The sequence below is a fragment of the Geotrypetes seraphini genome, chromosome 17 (genome assembly GCF_902459505.1).
Source record: "Geotrypetes seraphini chromosome 17, aGeoSer1.1, whole genome shotgun sequence".
Lineage (NCBI taxonomy): Eukaryota > Metazoa > Chordata > Amphibia > Gymnophiona > Dermophiidae > Geotrypetes > Geotrypetes seraphini.
Window position 1 is genome coordinate 25407770 of NC_047100.1, and position 21894 is coordinate 25429663.

General features: G+C 44.6%; 1 protein-coding gene across 10 annotated transcripts in view; it reads right to left on the reverse strand.

Moving 5' to 3' along the window:
- FRMD4B (FERM domain containing 4B) overlaps positions 1 to 21894 on the reverse strand; it is a 451582-nt gene that overhangs the window by 27626 nt on the left and 402062 nt on the right. For all 10 annotated transcript variants that reach the window (XM_033926696.1, XM_033926695.1, XM_033926694.1 and 7 more), the window contains one exon: positions 20840 to 20926. In XM_033926696.1, coding sequence (XP_033782587.1) covers positions 20840 to 20926 — 87 coding nt within the window. The remainder of the gene's footprint in view (positions 1 to 20839; positions 20927 to 21894) is intronic.

The following is a 21894-nucleotide window of genomic DNA, read 5'->3' on the forward strand; positions in this document are numbered from 1 at the left end:
GAATAAGCAGTGGATTTCCCTAAGCCATCTCAATAATGGCCTATGGACTTTTCATTTAGGAAATTATACAAACCTTTTTTAAACCCTGCTATGTTAACTGATTTCACCACACTCTCCGGCAACAAATTCCAGAGTTTAATTACACTTTGAGTAAAGAAATATATTCTCTGGTTTGTTATAAATCTACTACTTAGTAGCTTCATCAGCAAATAAACTGTTCCCCAGGGCTCTGTGCTTTCTCCATTGCTCTTTAATATATTTCTAAGTCCATTAGCTGGGGTGGGGGATAAAAACTCTTATATGCGAAAACACTTAAGAGATACGATAGAGGTCTATAGAATCCTGGAGTGAAAAGGTAAAGTAAGGTGAGGCAGAAGAAATGGCGTATCCCCCATGCTAATCATTATGACCCCCCCCCCAAAAAAAAACAAAAACAAAGCACTTCAGTGTAAAGCTAGAACAAGGTATTTCATTTCTTTCAGATAAGAATTGACTCACAAATTATAACAAAACCTTGCTGATGTTTTCATATCATTTCAAAACACCACTACATTCATTATTCTACTTATACAAAAGGGGAAGAAATCAAGTTCCGTGAGGGAGGCAGAGAAGAGATGAGAAAATCACCATTCACCAAAATGATAGTGCAGGAGAGAGCCTCCCCTTCCATGGCACAGAGCAGCCTGTTCTCTCTCTCTCTCTCTCTCATGTACGCAGAAAATTAATAAGTAAGCGAGCTGTCCAAAGCTTTTCTGGTTTAAAGGATATGAGACATTGTAAGGGATGGGGCAAGATTCCTGGCAGTGTTTGCTAATTAGTCATTAAGCCCCAGACATGGGATAAAGTGCAGTGCGTAGAACTGCAGGCAAACCATGGGGCAGAACATACCTATCATCACTACATTACTCATCCATTCAGGCCCCACGTTTATGCTCTCAGCAAAATGCAAACCATTGCCTTGGCAGCGAGTCAAGTGCCCAACGTCTGGATAGAAAGACACGCAGACAAAACCATTGCTCACAACCGATCCAGGCCTTCACAGACTACTAGGATTGGAATCGTGACCCAAACATATGTTAAATGCACTTACTGCAGCTTATAAAATGGCCTACTGCGGGATGTGTTCAGGAGTCTTGCGGTAAGTTTGGGACCTGTGTGCGTTACCCACGCACTGAAGAATGTTTAGCTGTTCTTATGTCTTAGTTGCTATTCTATAACTGAGAATACGCATACACTTTCCATTATAGAATAGCTGCATAGCGCACGCTTTCCTGGCACCTAATGAAGGTGCCCTATACAGAATCTACCCTCACCTATGTAGTAAACAGACCTCTGAGAGCTTAGCGCAATTGTCCTAATATTCTTATGCACCTTTGCTAATTCCTAAAGTAGGGTTACCAGACCCTTAGACCCGCCACCAGGCTCACCCATCCTGCCCCGTTATGCCCTATTCCCGCCACCAATCCTACCCTAGCTCTGCCCCCTGCTCTCATCAGGCAGGAGGACATCCGCGAACACGCACATGGGCGGATCCTCTGCTGCCTGACAGTGATTTCTTCCAAGCTTTTCAAAACCCTGACAAAGGCAGTTGCGCATGCAACTGCAAACTGGTCTCAATTAACTGCAATTCTCAGCCAATTATATTTGCACATGTTAACTGCCCTTATTCTATAACAATGGGCACAAATTTCAAGCACATGCCCCCAAACTCTTCTATAAACACTAAATAATCGCGCGCACAAATTTGGGCACTTGCAATTTAATTGAATGAGCCAATTAGCACCGGTAATTGTGATCTTAACAAGCAATTAGTGCTAATTGGTTTTAATTACATTTTACATGCTGGTCCAAAAAGAGGGCAGAGATATGGGAGGGTCTTGGGTGGATCAATGACATTTCTTGAATTTACCCATGTAGTTATAGAAGAGTTGGAGTGGAAGCGTGGCCTATTGGTTAGAATCCCTGCCTCAGCACCCTGAGGTTATGGGTTCAATCGCCACATTGCTTTGTGACCCTGGGCAAATCAATTAACACGCCATTGCCCCAGGTACAGTAGTTAGATTGTGAGCCTACCAGGACCGATGGGGAAAAATATTTAAAGAACCTGAATGTAAACTTCTTTGAATAGAAGCAGTATATAAGAGATATAAATAAAAAAATAGAATTATCTGTGACTAATTTAGGCGTAAGGATTTGCACCACATTTGGTATATATGGCCTCAAAAGGTGGGAAAGGGGAAATCCGGATGTCTGGTAATCCTTGACCAGGGGTAGGCAATTCCGGTCCTCGAGACTCGCAGCCAGGTCAGGTTTTCAGGATCTCCACAATAAATACGCATGAGATCGATTTGCATCTCAAGGAGGCAGTGCATGCAAATCCATCTCATACATATTCATTGTGGATATCCTGAAAACCTGACCTGGCTCCGGCTCTCGAGGACCGGAATTGCCTACCCCTACCACAAATTAATGTAGCCACCAGGAGTAGTATACGATGGAGGAAGAATATAACTGACCACATCTGTTCTCTAATGATAGTGTCCTCTTTCACAACCAGCGCACACAGCACCAATGTCTACAGTCGGTTTAATCCAGGGATCTCAAAGTCCCTCCTTGAGGGCCGCAATCCAGTCGGGTTTTCAGGATTCCCCCAATGAATATGCATGAGATCTGTGCATGCACTGCTTTCAATGCTTATTCATTGGGGAAATCCTGAAAACCCGACTGGATTGCGGCCCTCAAGGAGGGACTTTGAGATCCCTGCTCTAGAACATGGGTGGGCAAATCCGGTCCTCGAGGGCCGGAATCCAGTCAGGTTTTCAGGATTTCCCCAATGAATATGCATGAGATCTGTGCATGCACTGCTTTCAATGCTTATTCATTGGGGAAATCCTGAAAACCCGACTGGATTGCGGCCCTCAAGGAGGGACTTTGAGATCCCCGATTTAATATTATTCACCAGACGCTGAACAATATACCACACATGCTCTGCAGCTGTTCATTCGCACAAATAGGCCAAATGTCTTAGAAAAAGTATGCGAGTCTCCGCTGGAGTCTAAATCACCCCCGTTCTAGGAAAGTAAGAAGCCAAAGAAACACTTCTCTGCTACGAGACGTACCTTTTCAGTACCCACGTTCTGCCAAAATTGTCTTGTACTATGTACCAAATGGAATGGGCCATTCAGTTCTAGGGTTGCGAAGTTCTCCGTTTTCAGATTTTTCTTACATCTTTTCCCGATTTTCCAGGGGTTTATTTTTTGTGTGTGTCCGATTTCACATAATTTGTTTTTATAACTTAAAGTACATGCATTTTGCCCTTAAGTTAGGTGCCTAACTTAAGGCATCGTTTATAGAATACGGGCCAGAATGCTCTGGAAAATGTTAAAAATAACCGTGAATAGTCTCTCTCATCTGTAAAGCTCCAACCACAGCGCTAAACACTAGAGAAAGATGAGCTTTACATATAAAGGCAGCGAGCAACGGCCTAAAAATGCATCGATACTGGCTGTTAACACACTTTAGCACGCTGGATTTCTCAAGCGAGATGGTGGAGACCGAACAGGAACCAAGAGTTCAAGAGAACATGAACTAAGCACAGAGGAATTCTGGACTCAAAGAAGCGAAGCCCTTGGCTTGGCCTTAGCGTCTTTTGACCAATCTTCAACATCGGACGGCAACTTTTTAATTTGCAGTGCTCTGATATATCGTGTTTGACTCATAAGCACAAAAGGCCCGTACTAGACTTCTGTGGTATTTTACCATCTGACAGCGTGCAGTGTATGTTTCAGGCTCATTTTAAATTTCAACAATGGACCCCCCTGATGAAGGCATTCTCACACGCCGAAACACGGAGCATGTAGGGTCCTACCTACATCTCAGCCTCATATCACCGCCACAGAGTACTTCTTACCTTTGGCTTTCTGCACCCCAGGACCATTTTGGCAAATATAGACACTATCCCCTTATAGACTTGCAACATTTTGGGACTCTTTGGTGGCATCCCAAACGCCAGCTTTGGCTATTTGCCTTACGGACCATCATTTATCAGAGACTATTTGATTTCTATTTGCTATTTTCTGTTGCGTTTGCTTGTATTGTTTTATTATTTTATGGCTGACGTTTATAATAAACCTGGTAGCATCCATTTCATTAACTCCACTTATTCTTACACCTGTCTGCAAGAAGTTTGTTGCTGGGGGTTGCTCCGTTTTTGAAGTGGAGAATCGAGGTTTCTTTTTTGTTGTTGCAATTGGAGACAGACCGATAACCGAGAGTTCAAGAAAACTAGAAAAGCACAGAGGAATTCTGGACACAAAGAAGTGAAGGAAAGTCAGATATCAACCAGTGCCTATGGCACTGCACCAGGAATGGACAACACAGATGGGTCTCATGATCTTCATGTTTCTATAAATGCAATGCTTATTAATACCTGATGTGAATGAGGCACACTAGAGATAGCATGCAGACACACACTAGGCCTAAATTGCATTTTTTCATCTTTTAACATAAGTAATGAGCTCTTTCGCATAGTTTTGCATTGCATTTTCGTATTAACATAGCTTGTGCATTAAACTAATCATTTATTATAATCTAGTATGCATTAACAGCAGCAAAAACTCTGATGAAACATTTTCTATTTTCCCCAGATTAGCTAGAAACAATCTGGAAAAAATAAAACATCGACCTAAAAGCCAAGTGAAATTCTTTCTCTGTTTTGAGCCCGGCTTCTTTTTTTTTTTTTTTAATTATCTTTATTAACAATTGCAAAGGAACATACAACCATGAGTAGAACAAGCAGAAAACCAAAAATGTCAGTTGTGATGGGCATTCACCCATGGGGGTTTGGTATTGCGCACCAGTTGTTGTCATTGACTTTCGTACTGTTTCTGAGCCCGGCTTCTAATTACTCCTGCAACTGTGCTATGAACCCACACAGAAACATGCCAACACAGGCCATTAAACACAGTTGATATGGCAATATTGAAAATGTCGCTTTAAATTATAAATCACAATGGCAGTATCACATGTTTGCTTTTTGCTCATAGGCTGTTTCATTCTACGAAAACCAGAATCAGTTTTCTTTCGCCGATGTAGTCTTTAGTATTTTTAAGATTATTTGTAATATGTAGAAATAAAACAAAAACACAAAAGAAAAGAATTACAAAAGAAAAAAAAAAAATGCTCCGATGAGAACCCATAAAACCAAACAATCTACTTGAATTAAATGACCTACAAATCAAGGTTTCCTAAAATCACACCTCTTCCCAACAGAATTCCAAGAGCTAATTTTTTCCCACGAGAAAAACATGCAGACTAGAAGGTCTTTGCATAATCAGAGCAGCGTGCTGAGCAGTCATTGTATGCAGGACCATTCCACTTAAAAAAAATAAAGAGAAATGTTAAGTCAGGTTATAACACTTTAATAATTGCTTCATTGTATGTACGGGCATTTTCACGCTGCAAAAGGACTGTCTGAAGTTTGCATTGTAACTCTGTCAAACACCTTCAAATGCTCTTACTGTACACCAATCTTCTAATGCTATTGTTAATTCTCCGAGTCTTGGTGAAAAGAGCAGAATATACCTTTAAAAATAAAAATACTCCTCTCTTGCTGAAGCTTGACGCTCATTTCTTGACACTTATAGTGTTGATCTTTCCAAGAGGTGTAAACCCTTTAGGTGTGGCGTATATCTTGCAACCTAAATTCCATTTTCATCTTTCATCTTCAGCGCTACCCTTCAGCAAGAAATATCTCTGCTGACTGTACACCCAAAAAAGCAGTTTAACAACACAAACAAGCCTGATCTATCAAGTCACGGTTCTGGACGTGAAAATCTCCGAGCTGTATAGAAACACGTTCCTTATACACCCAGTCATTTAATTCTGACCCAGACATTCTTGCTTCTGATCCAGCCACAAAGGACTGAATTTCTGGTTTAGTTTTAAAATCCATTTTTGGGTTAGTTGACATGAACAATGCGATGTCTATTTCTAGGCTACAACTGCTCAAAAGCTGTGTTGGGGTGGGGGGGGGTCACATCCTGAGTAGACCCTCCCTGGGACATCATCGGTTCATCCTATCTGGGGGGTCACTTGTTTTCTGTGGCCATGTGAATGGGGTCATGGCCACAGAAAGATCAATAGGGTTAGGTCAACCCTTCTCTCAAGGTGTAAGGCCAAGGAGAACTAAAAGATCCAACTTGAAAATCTCTCTGGAACATACTCTGCTAAAAAAAAAAATCACGTTTTATACCTATGCATCACTATCCTACCTCAAACTCCCTTGAGAAGTAGAGACTAACTTAAAATTGCTTTCTTGAAGCATCCATGGATAGGGATATACAGTACAGAATTTTGAGATACCTTTGACAAGTGAAGAACTGGTTGGCGAACGGCTATGTGTGAAGGGCGGCCCTGAAAACCGGCGGAAAGTCTCTGGTTTGATAGCACTACACCGAGAAAAAACATACTTAGCACATGGCCACCACTGGAGATATCCCACTGATGGGAAACAAACAGAGGATTGTCAGCTTGCCAGCTGTGCTCCACACATCTGAACCTGCTTAGCACAGCGAGGGGCCGTTGATCACCCTTACAAACATCAGAGAAAAAAAACAGTTCAAGAGGATTTGCATACCAGCAACCCAGCGGGGACGCAACGCAGGTTTTCCTGAAACTAAGAGACATTCAAAAAGACCATAAAACCACATAGCTGTTCTGCTCTTCTAAAAAAAACACATTAATAAAGACCAGGAAACCCATGTACATGGGAGATTCAGGTCGGAACATGACTATGGGAACACCACACCTCCATAACGCTAGAAGCATGTGGCAGGCAGACAGCTAACCAGGCTTCAAAAATTCTGACTGCTGTGCACTGAATTAGACCTGGATATTAAGTGCTGGACCATGTCCAAGCACTGGCTTTTAATATCTGGGCCCCTGACAGATCTGGAAGTTATGTGGCTGCCAGAAAATGCTCACGTCTCTAAATTAATTTCTTATAGACTGTCTGCAAGCCTTTGAATCAGCGTACAGGTCAGGTATGGTAGGTATTTTCTATCCCTGCAAAGCTCCCAATCTAGGCAACGGAGGGTTAAGTGATTTGATTTATTGTTCTTGATACACTGATATGGTCTGGCCCAGTAAGGCTATTCTTATGTTCTTATAACTGTTTAACAGAGAATTCCACAAGGCTGGACCTCCATATAAAAAAAAAAAAAGCTCTACTTCTGGTCACTTCCTGGTTAATTTCTCTAGGACTTGGTAACCTAAAGAGATCCTTCTGTGATGAATGTAAAGACCTCCCTGCAGAATATTTGACGTGTCCAAGATCACAAGGAGTTACAGTGGAATTTGAACCCAGCTGTTCACTGCTCTAACCAATCGGCAACCCCTCTGCTCCTGCTTTTTGAGTGGTCCTCTCCGTCCACTTAACTGTGCTAGCAAATGCTAATGACTGGAGCGTGCTAAACGCTAAGATGCCCCTTGATGAATCCCCCACACAGTAAACGACAATGGATAAAGACCAGTTAGGTATGTGGGTACTGGCTCTGAATTATCACCAGGCCCACACTGACTCCATCTATGGACTGCCCTGCTACTAACTGGACAGTGTTGCAGCGATCAGAGAGGAAATTCAGCAGAGCCAATGAAAATCCCCTTCACTGTCCTTTGCCTGCTTAAACCCCTCTGAAAGTTTACCCTAAGTTAGTAAAAGCTACACAGTGAAGCAACATTTTGCATGACACCAGAAAACAGAGGCGAGAACAGCAGATTTAGAACTAGGCCGTATTTTAAAAATATAACTAAAAAAAAAAAAAAATAGCAGCTTTCCATCATGATCAGTGAATGTGGAGCCTGGTCTCCGTGCACAAGAACAAAGCACGTTACAAGCTTAATTTTATTTAATTGCACTTAATGAATCGCCTTATCCAAAAAAGGCCCAAAGCGATGTACAGTTGCTCAGCTATCAAACAGCAGATGACTCTCCGCAACATAAAAGGAGCTTATTTACTAACTTGCACTTTTTGCCTCTAGTGCCCGATGCCAACTAACGTTCAGGAAATGTTTAGGTGCAAACCCTCTGGGTGGGAACACCGTCACACAGGACTTGTGCGTTAAGGAAAGCATGCCCTAAAAGAACTGCCCACTCAGATTCTGAAGTGACGTTCTAGAGGTTACACTCAATCCTTAACGTACCACCGGTTTAATAGAAACAATTTAATGTGCAATATTTTTCAGATCATAGGATGCACCTACCTGTACAGGCGGAAAAACAAAAAAAAACCAACATTTGGTTCAGAATTTTTTTCTTCTTGGTTTTTCCTCCGCTACACATAGGTGCGTCTGGTGCTGGGAAGCCCACAGCCTACAGCCCAAAGTCCGAAACAGCCCAAAGCCGCCTCCCTCGGTACCTTTTTTAAGTAGCGGTGGTCCAGTGCGGTCTCCTGCTGGCTGGCTGCCTTTCTCTGCAGAGCAACACACAATGCGGGAGGGCGATCTTTGCGCTTCCTGCCTGGTCCCGCGCCGCTCTGTGATTCGCTGCCAATCACAGAGTGGCATGGGACCAGGCAGGAAGCGCAAAAGGTCACGCTCCTGCGTTGTGTGCCGCTCTGCAAAGAGGTAGCCATCCAGCGGGAGACTGCACCGGACCACCACCACTTAAAAAGGTAGCGGGGAGGAGAGGGGGGGGCGCGTGGTGTATTCGGTCCATAAGATGCATCCCCTTTTCCACCCCATTTTTGAGGGGTGGAAAAAGTGCATCTTATGGTAATTCAACTTTTAGATTCTGCTTTTACCCGATGATTGGATTCCAGCTGGATATATCGAAATACTACACATTACAAACTAACCTCCCCTTTTACAAAGCCACGTTAGGCTTTTTTTTTTTTTTTATTGCCGGCCGCAGTGGTATTAGCTCTGGTGCTCATAGGAATTCTATGAGCGTTGGAGCTAATACCGCCGTGGCCAGTGATAAAAAAGCCTAACGTGGTTTTGTAAAAGAGGGGGGGTGGGGTTTAAAATAGCATTTAACCACATTTTCAAAATCAATACAGTCATAATGCAACAACATAATAAATCTTACGGCTTCTTTTAGCATGGGTCAGCAAGGTAATTGCATAGAATTCCTACGAGTGTTGGAGAATTTACCTTGCCAGCCCACATTAAAAACTCTAGCGTCGTTTAGTAAAACCCAGCGTTGATAAGGTGTTAGTGCAGGTAGAGTTAATGCAGCATACAGAGTGGGATATGTTTATGGTGATAGGAGTGGAAGCGGGTGAATGGACGCTCAAAATCCCTGACGAAGCATTGTAGCGAAACAGGGAGCCCTGTTGGATGATTGTGGAAGTGTTGCATTGGACACGCTTTAATTAGCCTTCAGCTGACTTCCCACGGAGCATTTTTTGTTCCTGCTTTCTAACCCCAGGACTACGTCCAAACAGCTATCTATTCAGATAAGTGACTTTTATGACACTACTTATGAAAAATTATTTAAAAAATTTAAACAAAATTTATAAAACGAGATGAATACTAATGGAGTTTGAAGGAGTTTTTTGACCAAGGATGTGTCTGCCAGTTTCAAACTCTGTCTGAGATTGGCTTGTCTATTTGGGAAGCTTTTTTAGAGCCCCTGTTAGACACTGAGGTCTTTTCTCCTTTTTTTTATGGATTCTGAGATGTAGCCCTGGTCTTTGAGGGGTGTTTTTGTGAATTTGCGATTTTTTGGACATCCTTTCTTGTATATTTGGATTTTTGTGATTTATATGTTTTAACATAACATAACAATGAGCTTATATACCGCAGGACTGTGAAGCTCTATGCGGTTCACAAAAGAATAAGTATACAATTGAATAAAGAGAGTTAGTTGCCTAAATATTTAACAAATACCGTATTTTCACGCATATAACGCGCGCGTTATACGCGTTTTTACCTACCGCGCATACCCCTCGCGCGTTATATGCGTGAGCGCGGTATACAAAAGTTTTAAAACATAGTTCCCACCCCGCCCGACGCCCGATTCACCCCCCCAGCAGGACCGCTCGCACCCCCACCCCGAACGACAGCTCGCACGCGCTCCCACCCGCACCCGCATCCACGATCGGAGCAAGAGAGAGCCCAAGCCCTCTTGCCCGGCCGACTCCCCGACGTCCGATACATCCCCCCCCCCCCGGCAGGACCACTCGCACCCCCACCCCGAAGGACCGCCGACTTCCCGACAATATCGGGCCAGAAGGGAGCCCAAACCCTCCTGGCCACGGCGACCCCCTAACCCCACCCCGCACTACATTACGGGCAGGAGGGATCCCAGGCCCTCCTGCCCTCGACGCAAACCCCCCTCCCCCCCAACGACCGCCCCCCCCCAAGAACCTCCGACCGCCCCCCAGCCGACCCACGATCCCCCTCGCGACCCCCCCACCCCCTTCCCCGTACCTTTGGTAGTTGGCCGGACAGACAGGAGCCAAACCCGCCTGTCCGGCAGGCAGCCAACGAAGGAATGAGGCCGGATTGGCCCATCCCTCCTAAAGCTCCGCCTCCTGGTGGGGCCTAAGGCGCGTGGGCCAATCAGAATAGGCCCTGGAGCCTTAGGTCCCACCTGGGGGCGCGGCCTGAGGCACATGGGCCCAACCCGACCATGTGCCTCAGGCCGCGCCCCCAGGTGGGACCTAAGGCTCCAGGGCCTATTCTGATTGGCCCACGCGCCTTAGGCCCCACCAGTAGGCGGAGCTTTAGGTTGGATGGGCCAATCCGGCCTCATTCCTTCGTTGGCTGCCTGCCGGACAGGCGGGTTTGGCTCCCGTCTGTCCGGCCAACTACCAAAGGTACGGGGAAGGGGGGTGGGGGGGTCGTGGGGGTCGCCAGGGGGGTCGCGGGTCGGCTGGGGGGGCGGTCGGAGGTTCTTGGGGGGGGCGGTCGTTGGGGGGGAGGGGGGTTTGCGTCGAGGGCAGGAGGGCCTGGGATCCCTCCTGCCCGTAATGTAGTGCGGGGTGGGGTTAGGGGGTCGCCGTGGCCAGGAGGGTTTGGGCTCCCTTCTGGCCCAACTACCAAAGGTACGGGGAAGGGGGGTGGGGGGGTCGTGGGGGTCGCCAGGGGGGTCGCGGGTCGGCTGGGGGGGCGGTCGGAGGTTCTTGGGGGGGGCGGTCGTTGGGGGGAGGGGGGTTTGCGTCGAGGGCAGGAGGGCCTGGGATCCCTTCTGCCCGTAATGTAGTGCGGGGTGGGGTTAGGGGGTCGCCGTGGCCAGGAGGATTTGGGCTCCCTCCTGGCCCGATATTGTTGGGGAGTCGGCGGTCCTTCGGGGGGAGGGATGTATCTGACGTCGGGGGGGGCATCAGGCTTTCAGGATGGGGACAGACCTTCAAGGGGGGACAGTGCACGGAAGTCAGGGGGGGTGAACGGAGAGTCGGGACAGCGCACGGAAAGTCAGGGCGGGCGAAAGGAGCGTCGGACAGCATGCGCGGTATACCCGTGAGCGCGGTATACCAAAGTTTTTGTACATATCATCGTGATTTCTGCGCGCTATACCCGTGTGCGCGTTTTATACGGGTGCGCGTTATTTGCGTGAAAATACGGTAGATACGTTTTTAAATGCCCTCTGAATTCTAGAAGTCATGATTAATTGATCCAAATCTTTGCCCCATAATGCTGCCTGATAGGACAGTAGATGTTGGTGATTTCTTTTAAATTTGCAGCCATTTACAGATGGAAAAATAAAACTCAAATGTGAGCATCTCTTATGTTGGTTAGTAGTTAGTGAAAAGAGATTCATTACATATTTAAGAGTAAGTCCGAATAAGACCCTGGAACAAATGCAACCAAGCTTGAATTTCACTCGGACTCCTGATTGGCATAGCCTGACTTTAGTACCAGGAAGAAGCGGTTGGAAAATACCGTGAAAGACTGAGTCAAAGAATTGCAAATTCAAGGGGGTTTACTGTATTGTAAACTGCTTAGCTTGTAACTGGTTTTATATTTGCGGTATATCAAACAAATAGGCGAAAAGGGCGAACAGAATGCTAGGAATGATAAAGAAGGGGGATCACGAACAGATCGGAGAAGGTTATCATGCCGCTGTACCGGGTCATGGTGCACCCTCACCTGGAGTACTGCGTACATGAAAAAGGACACAGTACTACTCGAAAGGGTCCAGAAAAGAGCAACTAAGATGGTTAAGGGGTTGGAGGAGCTGCCGTACAGCGAAAGATTAGAGAAACTGGGCCTCTTCTCCCTTGAACAGAGGAGATTGAGAGGGGACATGATCGAAACATTCAAGGTACTGAAGGGGATAGACTTAGTAGATAGAGAGATTGTTCACCTAAGGTAGGGAGAACGAGAGGGCACGCTCTAAAGTTAAAAGGGGATAGATTCCGTACAAACGTAAGGAAGTTCTTCTTCACCCAGAGAGTGGTAGAAAAGTGGAACGCTCTCTTGGAGTCTGTCATAGGGGAAAACACCCTCCAGGGATTCAAGACGAAGTTAGACAAGTTCCTGCTGAACCAGAACATACACAAGTAGGGCTAGTCTCAGTTAGGGCGCTGGTCTTTAACCAGAGGACCACCGCGTGAGCGGACTGCTGGGCACAATGGACCACTGGTCTGACCCAGCGGTGGCAATTCTTATGTTCTTAAGAACTTTTGTTATATTTTAGTTTCCTGTCAAATTTTCTGTAACAACTTGTAGTTGTTTTTCTTGTTAAGTATGTTCTCTTGTAGAATGAATATTCAGGTCTTGAACAGAAGCTAAAGTCAGCTATCCTCCGAGTGCAAATTATAGGCTGCAACAACCACAGTACACAGTTGCCTAGGTACAGAGTTGCTATATTATGCTAAATTCTATTTTTATTTGCAGTCTTAAGTCAACCTGTTTGTGGTTCTGTGAGAACAGCCATCTTGAAGAAACTAGAACCGTGAGAAAGTCATAAATCTCCAGGTTGCCTCCCCTGCAATTTAAGTTACTGCAGGGGTGGAGGCCAGAAAATATTTATAGAACAGGTGAGGCAGAGGCTATTGAAAATATTAAAAACATGTAAATAGTTTCAAGCACGGTCAGCAGAAATTGCACCCACCCACGCTACTCTCATGCCTTTCACTCCTCCACCAGCTGGTATCCAGTACGATTGGTTACACCAGAAGACTAGTACAAGAGATCGCAGCGGCCATTTTCAAGGAGGAAAGAGGAACCGAGATAGGCCAAGAGCGAGTGGGGTTCGCTCCTGCCCCAAGGTCCATTAGACTAGCAGGGTCTGCAGGTAGGCCCGAGAGGACCTTGTGGAACTGGGTGTCGGGGTGGAGAGGGGAACAGAGGTGCTTTGGGGTGGGGGTAGGAGAGGGGTTCAGCGTTGCTTTGAGAAGGTGGGAGGTGGATTCAGAGCTGTGCAAAATAAGATCGGAAATTTGTGCGCGAGTGAGAGCAGAAGGAACGTATGTGTTCTTTCCACGGGATAGTTATAGAAAGCAAAACGTCCTTTAATTTTTGCGCAGTCCTGCTGTACAAGTCACATGGCCTGTTATAAAATTGCACTCCGTTATTGACTTATTCTCTTAAGGGGTAATTTATTAAGCATCTCTGCAGAAATCACATTTTATAAACATGTAGGTGTCTAAACTTCATAGGAATCAGTTTAACCAACCTAGGAAGAGGCGATTCTGGAGGCGCGGTTTGCTCTTATGTTCACATTTTATAAATGTGCTTTAGAAAGTGTTTTATTAATAGACCCCTTCTTTCACTAAGGCGTGCAAACTGATTTAACACACGCTAAATGCCAACACGTCCATAGAATATAATGAGCGCGTTAGCATTTAGCGCACGCTAAATCAGTGTACGGGTGCTAAATTCGTTAGCGCGCCTTATTAATTAGTTTTTAATAAGTGGCTGACAGAAAAAAAACAACCCCACCACAATGCCAACTAACAATTGACCATTTCAAATATTATACAATCTAAAGCAGTGTTTTTCAACCTTTTTACACCTCTAGACCAGCAGAAATAAAAGAATTATTCTGTGGACCGGCATCAGTCCGTGGACTGGCGGTTGAAGAACACGGGGCTAAGTCGTGGGCCAGACCCCACCCATCTCCACCCCAGACCCCGCCCCCATAATAGTACTAATTGCACCTTGCACGTCCCGTGCCTCATCTGGAAGCCTTCCCTCTGACATTGCAACGTCAGAGAGAAGGCTTCCGGTTCAGGCGCAGGACGCGCGTAGGAGCCGCTGCCCGTGGCCTTGTGCACTGAATCAGTTAAGAAGAGGGAGCTGGCTCGAAGATAACGCCGCATCAATAGCATCGTGGACCGGCGGTTGAAGAACATTGTTTTGGGCCTGATGCACATGCTGGCCCTGTGGACCGGCAGGAAGTTTCTGTGGACCGGCACTTGTCCATGGACCAGTAGTTGAAGAACACTGATCTAAAGTATTATAGATAAAAAAAAAAAAGAGCAGCGATATAAATTAATCCAGACCAATGAACATTATAATTTAACTCCCCCCCCCCCTTTAAAACCCTCTACTCCTATAAGCATCAAGAATCTAGACCACATTGAGATTGGCTGTGTTTAGGGTGTTATATAAACCAGCAAATATGTGGATATATGAGGGCAGGTATTAGAGCATGAAGGTACTTCACACAGGATAATTTTAAAGAATATTGCACATACTTACACACAGTCCTGTCTCATAAGTGACTCTGTTAATTTTTTTTTTACATATGTTGGTCCCATAAATTTTAGAAAGCTCCATTCCATATCAGCTTTTGAAAATAGACCAACCTCCCCCCTTTTTACAAAACCGTAGCACAGCTTTTACTGCCAGCCGTGGCAGTAACAGCTCCTACGCTCATAGAATTCCTATGAGCTTGGGAGCTATTACCGCCGTGGCCGGCGTTAAAAACCGCGCTATGGTTTTGTAAAATGGGGGTTAGTATGATGAAATGGCTATTTTTTTTCCTCCAAAACTCCATTTTGGATCAAAGGGAACAATTTTTTACTACATCTATCTGCTGTTCATTCCAAAGATAGACTCACTGAAAATCCTGCAACCCCCCTCCCTCCCCCCCCCCAAAAAAAATAGTCCAAACTTGTCATGTGAACTGAACACAGGGTGTATCGTGCATGGAGTTGCTTCAGAGAAAAAAATTTAAAGAGTTTAAATGTTTCAGACACCAATATATTTTAAAGAGAGTTTGTCTGCTTATTTTTAAAATTCCCGATGATATACTCTCCTGGATTCCAGCGTTTTGCCCTTTGTGGATCTTGTCCCCAGTTAAAATCATTTTCTGGTGGCAACAGGATGTGATGTCGTGCACAGGATCTCACTTCACCTCGGATGAGTCACAAGCGAGCAGAAACGGTGGTGGCTTGAGTTCTAGTGAACCACAATCTACCCCTCGAGCAAATAACCTGGCACTACGAAAACACCAGCTGTACTGTGTCTAAATATTTTGAAAGTTTTATTTCCCCTCAGCCAGAAGAATAGTCAAATTCTCTTTGTAACAAGCAGCTTTCGGAGACACAGTTTTCATCTCTTGAAAGCAGTACATAACACAGGAGGAAAAGCAACTCTTCCCTGCCCCCTCCCCGGGACGCAGCCCCTGAAGTCTGCACAGCGCACACATTTTGAGGGTCGGTGTATACACAGCATGCATGCAGGTCACGAAAACAAACTCAAATGATCTGCTTGGTTTACGCAGTCATGTGTTAGAGAGACAAAATGACCACAGAAGATGAAAGGGCTCGATACTGAAAATAAAGATTCTAAGCAGGTCAATATTTGGTTAGGAATAAATACAAACACAAGGAGAAATTCTCACCAGACAAGGAGCTGGTTGCTGCTCTGCAGAATAACAGTAGTCGCTGTCAGCAAACAAGGGTCTTTCAGCCCACCTAATCTTCCCGGGAAAAAAAGGCACTCGAGGCCATGCGTCATGCAATAAAGAGGCAGCCAGTGAAGGAGATAAATAAACACAGAAGCAGAGAAAAAAACTTGCCTATAACTAGGGATACCAGACGTTCGGATTTCCTCGGACATGTCCGGGGGTCTGAACGGCTTTCCAAATCCCGGCACTTTGTCCGGGTTTTGAAAAGCCTCCTCTAAGCCACGTCGGGCAGGAGGAAATCCGCGCATAACATCATCGAGTGGCATCCGCACACATGCGGATTTCCTCCTGCCCGAGAGCATACAGCAGGGCGGGGGGGGGGGGAGGGTGGAACTGGAAGGGCCTGGGGGGCAGGTCTATGGGGGGGTCCAGATTTTATTATAGTAAAATCTGGCAACCCTACATCTAACAAATCGTGGTGGCTCTTCTTGCTCCATCTGCTGGCTGTAGAGCAGTATTTCTCATGTCAATCCTGGAGCATCCCCTTGCCAGTCAGGTTCCCAGGACTATCTACAATGAATCTACATGAAAGATTTGCATATAACTGCGACAGTGTGTGCAGTGGCATAGCGAGGGTGAGAGACACCCCTCCCCCGCCCTCCCCCTGCCATGCGCACACCCCTTCCCTACCCTGCATCTCTTAACTTCCCCGGCGCGAGGAGCAACACCAACTCACTGCCATTACTGGCGTCAACTCTCCCACTGATGTCACATCCTAGGCGCAGGCAGGACCTGTCAGAGGAAGAGCCGACGCTGGCGTGGGCAGCAGGTTGGAGTTGCCAGAGAAGAGACAGAGGTATGGTGGGGGGAGGAGGTGTGCCACCACCCTCACCAAGACGGCGCCCTATGCCACTGAGTGTATGCAAATCAAGTTTATGGATATTCATTGTGGATATTCTGAAAACCCGACGGGCATGGGGGTACTCCAGGACTAGGGTTACCAGACGTCCGGGAAAACCAGGTTTTGGAAAGCTCCGAGTTCTGTCTGTGTCTGGAGGATCTTCAACAAGTATGTGTGGATGACGTCACATGCATGGGCACATGCTGGAGGCCCTCCAGATGCGGCCTGGAAGCTGGGGTGGGGGGAAGAGACAAGGTTTTTGGGGATGGGGCTGGACGCGGAATGGGGCAGGGCCATGCGTCCATCGTAAAATATGGTAACCCTATCCAGGTCCAACTTGGGAAGAACTGCTGTAGTGCACCCTCGCAACCTTTGTTTCCCTGAGAGGTTTGGTACACTGCACATATGTGCCAGAGATTTGTAGACTGTGCCTCCATTGTATGCAAATCTCTCTCATGCGTACTCTTTAGAGAGATTCTGAATAGAGAATGACACGGTGACAAAATTCGTCACCGTTCCCGTCCCCGCGGATAACCGCGGAAAATAATCCCATGTCATTTTCTAGTGTCTATTTCAACCTCAGTCCTTCTACACCAGCATTCTTCAAAGCAAAGCTTGCGGGTCAGTGGTTGTGACCATTCATACTCTGATTCTTATGGGAGCCAAGGATAATGAAGCCATTGTGACATCACTGATGTGATTGGCTCTTAGGCACTGGTGGAATGAGGCATTATGACATCATAATATCTGCTCTGGATACCAGAGACTGTCATTCTGTAGTGTCTATTTCAACCTCAGTCCTTCTACACCAGCATTCTTCAAAGCAAAGCTTGCGGGTCAGTGGTTCTGGCCATTCATACTCTGATTGAGACGGGAACCGGTGATGAATTTTGTCATTCTCTAATTCTGAAAATCTGACTTGCACCCCTGCCCTAAAACTAGGGATGCATGATGACTTTTGTGGGTCCCTCCCTTAGTGCCATTTAATATATGACAGAGCTTTTATTTGACTTGCATGCATATTTTATTTGTATTTCATCTGCGTTTTATGTGTTTGCATTCTATTTATTGCGTATATCTCAAGGCCAAAAGGCAAAGCATGGAAATTAATAAGTTCCACTTCAGTTTGATTATCTCTTGTTAAAATATATATACAGTAAAACCTTGGATTGCAAGTAACTTGGTATGCAAGTGTTTTGCAAGACAAGCAAAACATTTTATGAGATTTTAGCAAGGTCTTGCAATACGAGTACATACAGTATTTTGTATTAAAGTTTTGGGGTTGTGGAACGAATCGTCTGAGTTTCCATTATTTCTTATGGGGAAATTTGCTTTGATAGACGAGAGTTTTGGATTACAAAGCATGATTTCGGAACAAATTATGCTCGCAAACCAATGTTTTACTGTACTGCATATATCTTTTTTTTCCCCCCCAGGTATCCTAGGCACCCTGCCTATTATGCCTAATGGATAAGTGTGCCCTGCCCAAGACTCTCCAGACAGAAGTAGGAGGTGGGGCAGACACTGGAATCCAGTGCAGTACAAAAGGAGTCATTCGATCTCACATGTTCCTTGAGCAACACAGCTGCTATGGCCCCCGCATCAGACTATCACAATAAACCACAAGTCACAGACTCACCTGCTTTTGGGGGCTCACCCTAGACAAAGGCCAAGGGAAGAGAATGAAAAGCTACACGGCAGCACTGTTCAGCTGCAAACCTGTATTTAAGTTCTTCCCCAAGGCAGGCAGACAATGTGACGATATGCAAAACCTTCAATTTGATAAAAAGTTTTGCTTAGTAGCTATTTGTCTTTGCAAATATATAAGAAGAAGTATTATACTAACATGAAACAGCAGGGAGGAAGACAAAAGCTGAAAAAAATTCTTGCAAGAAACAATATTGAAAGACCGTAGCATTTAAAGTTCAATTTAACCACTCTCCCATGTTCATTGACAGACTTCTTATCTCTTATGAATCCTCTAGGTCATCTCAGCAGCATCCTTTAATCCGGCAGCTTTTTTAACGACACAACACATAAACCCACCTACTCAGTAGTTGCGCCAACTCCTTGGAACGCACTTCCCCTTACCCTACGGCAAGAAACTAATTTAAATAACTTTAAAATGAATCTTAAAACTTTTCTCTTTAAAGACACTCATGAGATCTACGATTCATAACGGGGAAAAAAAAAAAAAAAAATCACTATTACCGTATTTTTCGCTCCATTAGACGCACCCCCCCCCTGTAGAGGACTAAAACCCAAGTAAAAAAAATTCTGCTGCCAGTACTCTGTGCATACTCAGTTCATGTGTAAGGACTAGGCCTGCGTTACCTGCTTAGTTTTATATCCCTTACAAAGACTAGGGGACACTCGATGAAGTTACAAGGACATTTAAAACCAATAGGAGGAAATATTTTTCACTCAGAGAATAGTTAAGCTCTGGAATGCGTTGCCAGAAGTTGTGGTAAGAGCGGATGTCTTAGCTGGTTTTAAGAAAGGTTTGGACAAGTTCCTGGAGGAAAAGTCCATAGTCTGTTATTGAAAAAGACATGGGGAAAGCCACTGCTTGCTCTGGATCGGTAGCATGGGATATTACTACTCCTTGGGTTTTGGCCAGGTACTAGTGACCTGGATTGGCTACCGTGAGAACAGACTACTGGGCTTGATGGACCATTGGTCTGACCCAGTAAGGCCCGAGGATCTCCACCAGCTGAGGTATTTTATTTTTAATTTGACTGATGGGAAAGGTGAGTTGTTCCCATACATGTTACTCGTTAGCCTAGTCAAAAATTTGCCATCTGGCTACATCACTATGAGTGAATGCCCAGTTAAAGCTAGGACAGCAAAATGATTGTCCTAATTTTACCTGGTCAGTTATCTTGGCAACGGTCTGAATATTAGGGATCCTGATAACTTCCAGCAGCCAAGCGGAACCTGAATATTTATTTATTTAAAAAAATCTCTCACCCGCTTAGACCAAAGCAGTTTACAAAATACAAAAATGCTGTACAATCATAAATAAATATAACATGACAAGTACATAATCGGACAGTACATTTCCAAGGTTCTCACGCTACATGACTACTCAGTGAAGGCTTCCATAAGCAAGGTTGTTTTAAGTACCTTCTTGAATTTTTGCATATCCATAAGTAATCTTCAGATTATTCTATAGAGATACTCCTGCTATCAAGATTGCTGACGTTCTCGTGCTTTCATAATGAACACAAAGGAATTCATTTGTACATAGTCCCATTGTTCCCTCAGATCTCAGAGACCTGGACACCTGATATAATTTCATTGCCCGTACCAAATACTAGGAGATATTTTTGATGGATTACTCTTAAAACCAGTACAAGGTCTTGGAAAACGATGCGAGAATGTACAGGCAGCCAACAAAGTTTTTTCAATAGTGGCGAAACTCGATCAAATTTGTTTCCATCACATTTCAGGCGTGCCGCCGCATTTTGAATTGTTTGCAATGCTTTACATTGTGAAGATGTTAAAACCAAGTGCATTGCAGTAGTCTAACCTCGAGATAATTGTGGTCTGTGCCACTAACCGAAAGTCATAGCCAGATAACATCAGCTTAACTCTACTATGCAAATGCATTTGGTAGAGTGCAGATTTAATCAGCATCTTCTCTTTCCAATACTTTTGCTGAATATGCAATGCCTGGTCCATTTTTGGGCAGACTGAAGATTCATCAAGCCCAGTATTCTGTATCACAGCCATATTCAGTGTTGATGCCCAGATCAGGCTTGGCATATCTGGGTCCAGTTCTATCTGCAGAAACAGTGCCTTAAAGATCTCTGACCACTATAGGCTGAATCTCAGGTCTTTAGATACTAGGCAATGTGGAGAAGCAAACTAACTGACCTTGAGCTCAGATCTGGGAAGCTGAGTAATTTAGATCTAAAATTCCAAATTCACCTTTAACTCATCCATTGACTCCTGTAGAACAGCTCGTTCAGTCTCTCGTGTCCAGTGCAGCCACAAAAACAAGCTACTTATTGCCTCTATAGGAGAAAACTTTCACCTCTCATCTTCCCTTCTCCATTATACAAATACTGCCATTCAGCCTAAAGGTAAAGCTCCAAAAAACTGTACCTTATGAAAGAGACCCTTACCTTCCTGGGCTTCACTTTGTCTTGTAAATCGTACTGGCCAATTCCCTTATAACTGATCCCGAGCCACCAAGGAATTCCCTGCTTGTCCTGCAGAATAAAGGAAATGCAAACACCATCAGGCCAAGTGGGGGGGAAAAAAAATCAAGAAGTATTCCCACAGATTAAGTATTATTTGCATAGACTTTCCTTCAAAAGACAGCTGTAAATTAGAATGGGATATTGTTTTGATAAATACAATATAGATTAATTTAAAAAAAAAAGGACTCACGCTGAACATTCTTACAGTGCTTGCTTATAAAATGATAAACACAATGTAATTCTGTACGTAAAAGATTAAGATTCATCTTTTCTGTCAAAATGTTAATTTGAAGGATGTTTACAAGGAAATTGGTAGCATGGATCCGTCAGACTACGGTTCTTATCAAAAGAGGGATCATGTCTGTAACAAACTAATCAGCATCTTCCCTTTCCCATACTTTTGCTGAATATGCAATGTCTGGTCCATTTTTGGGCAGACTGAAGGTCCATCAAGCCCAGTATTCTGTATCCAACAGTAGACAATCCAGGTCACAAGAGTAAAACAGATTTTATGCTGCTTATACTAGGGATAAGCAGTGGATTTTCCCAAGTCCATCTTAATAATGGCTTATGGACTTTTTTTTTTCCTCAGGAAATTATCCAAACCTTTTTTAAATCCTAGTGAAAGCTGTTAGCTTAGCAGGGTTTAAAAAAGAAGGTTTGGATAATTTCCTAAAAGAAAAAGTTCATAAGCCATTATTAAGATGAACTAGGGAAAACCCAATGCGTATTTCTAGAATAAGAAGTATAAAATCTGTTTTACTCTTTTGGGATATTGCCAGGTACTTGTGACCTGGATTGGTCACAGCAGGGGTAGGGAACTCCGGTCCTCAAGAGCCATATTCCAGTCGGGTTTTCAGGATTTCCCCAGTGAATATGCATGAGATCTATTTACATGCACTGCTTTCAATGCATATTCTTTGGGGAAATCCTGAAAACCCGACTGGAATATGAGGCTCTCGAGGACCGGAGTTCCC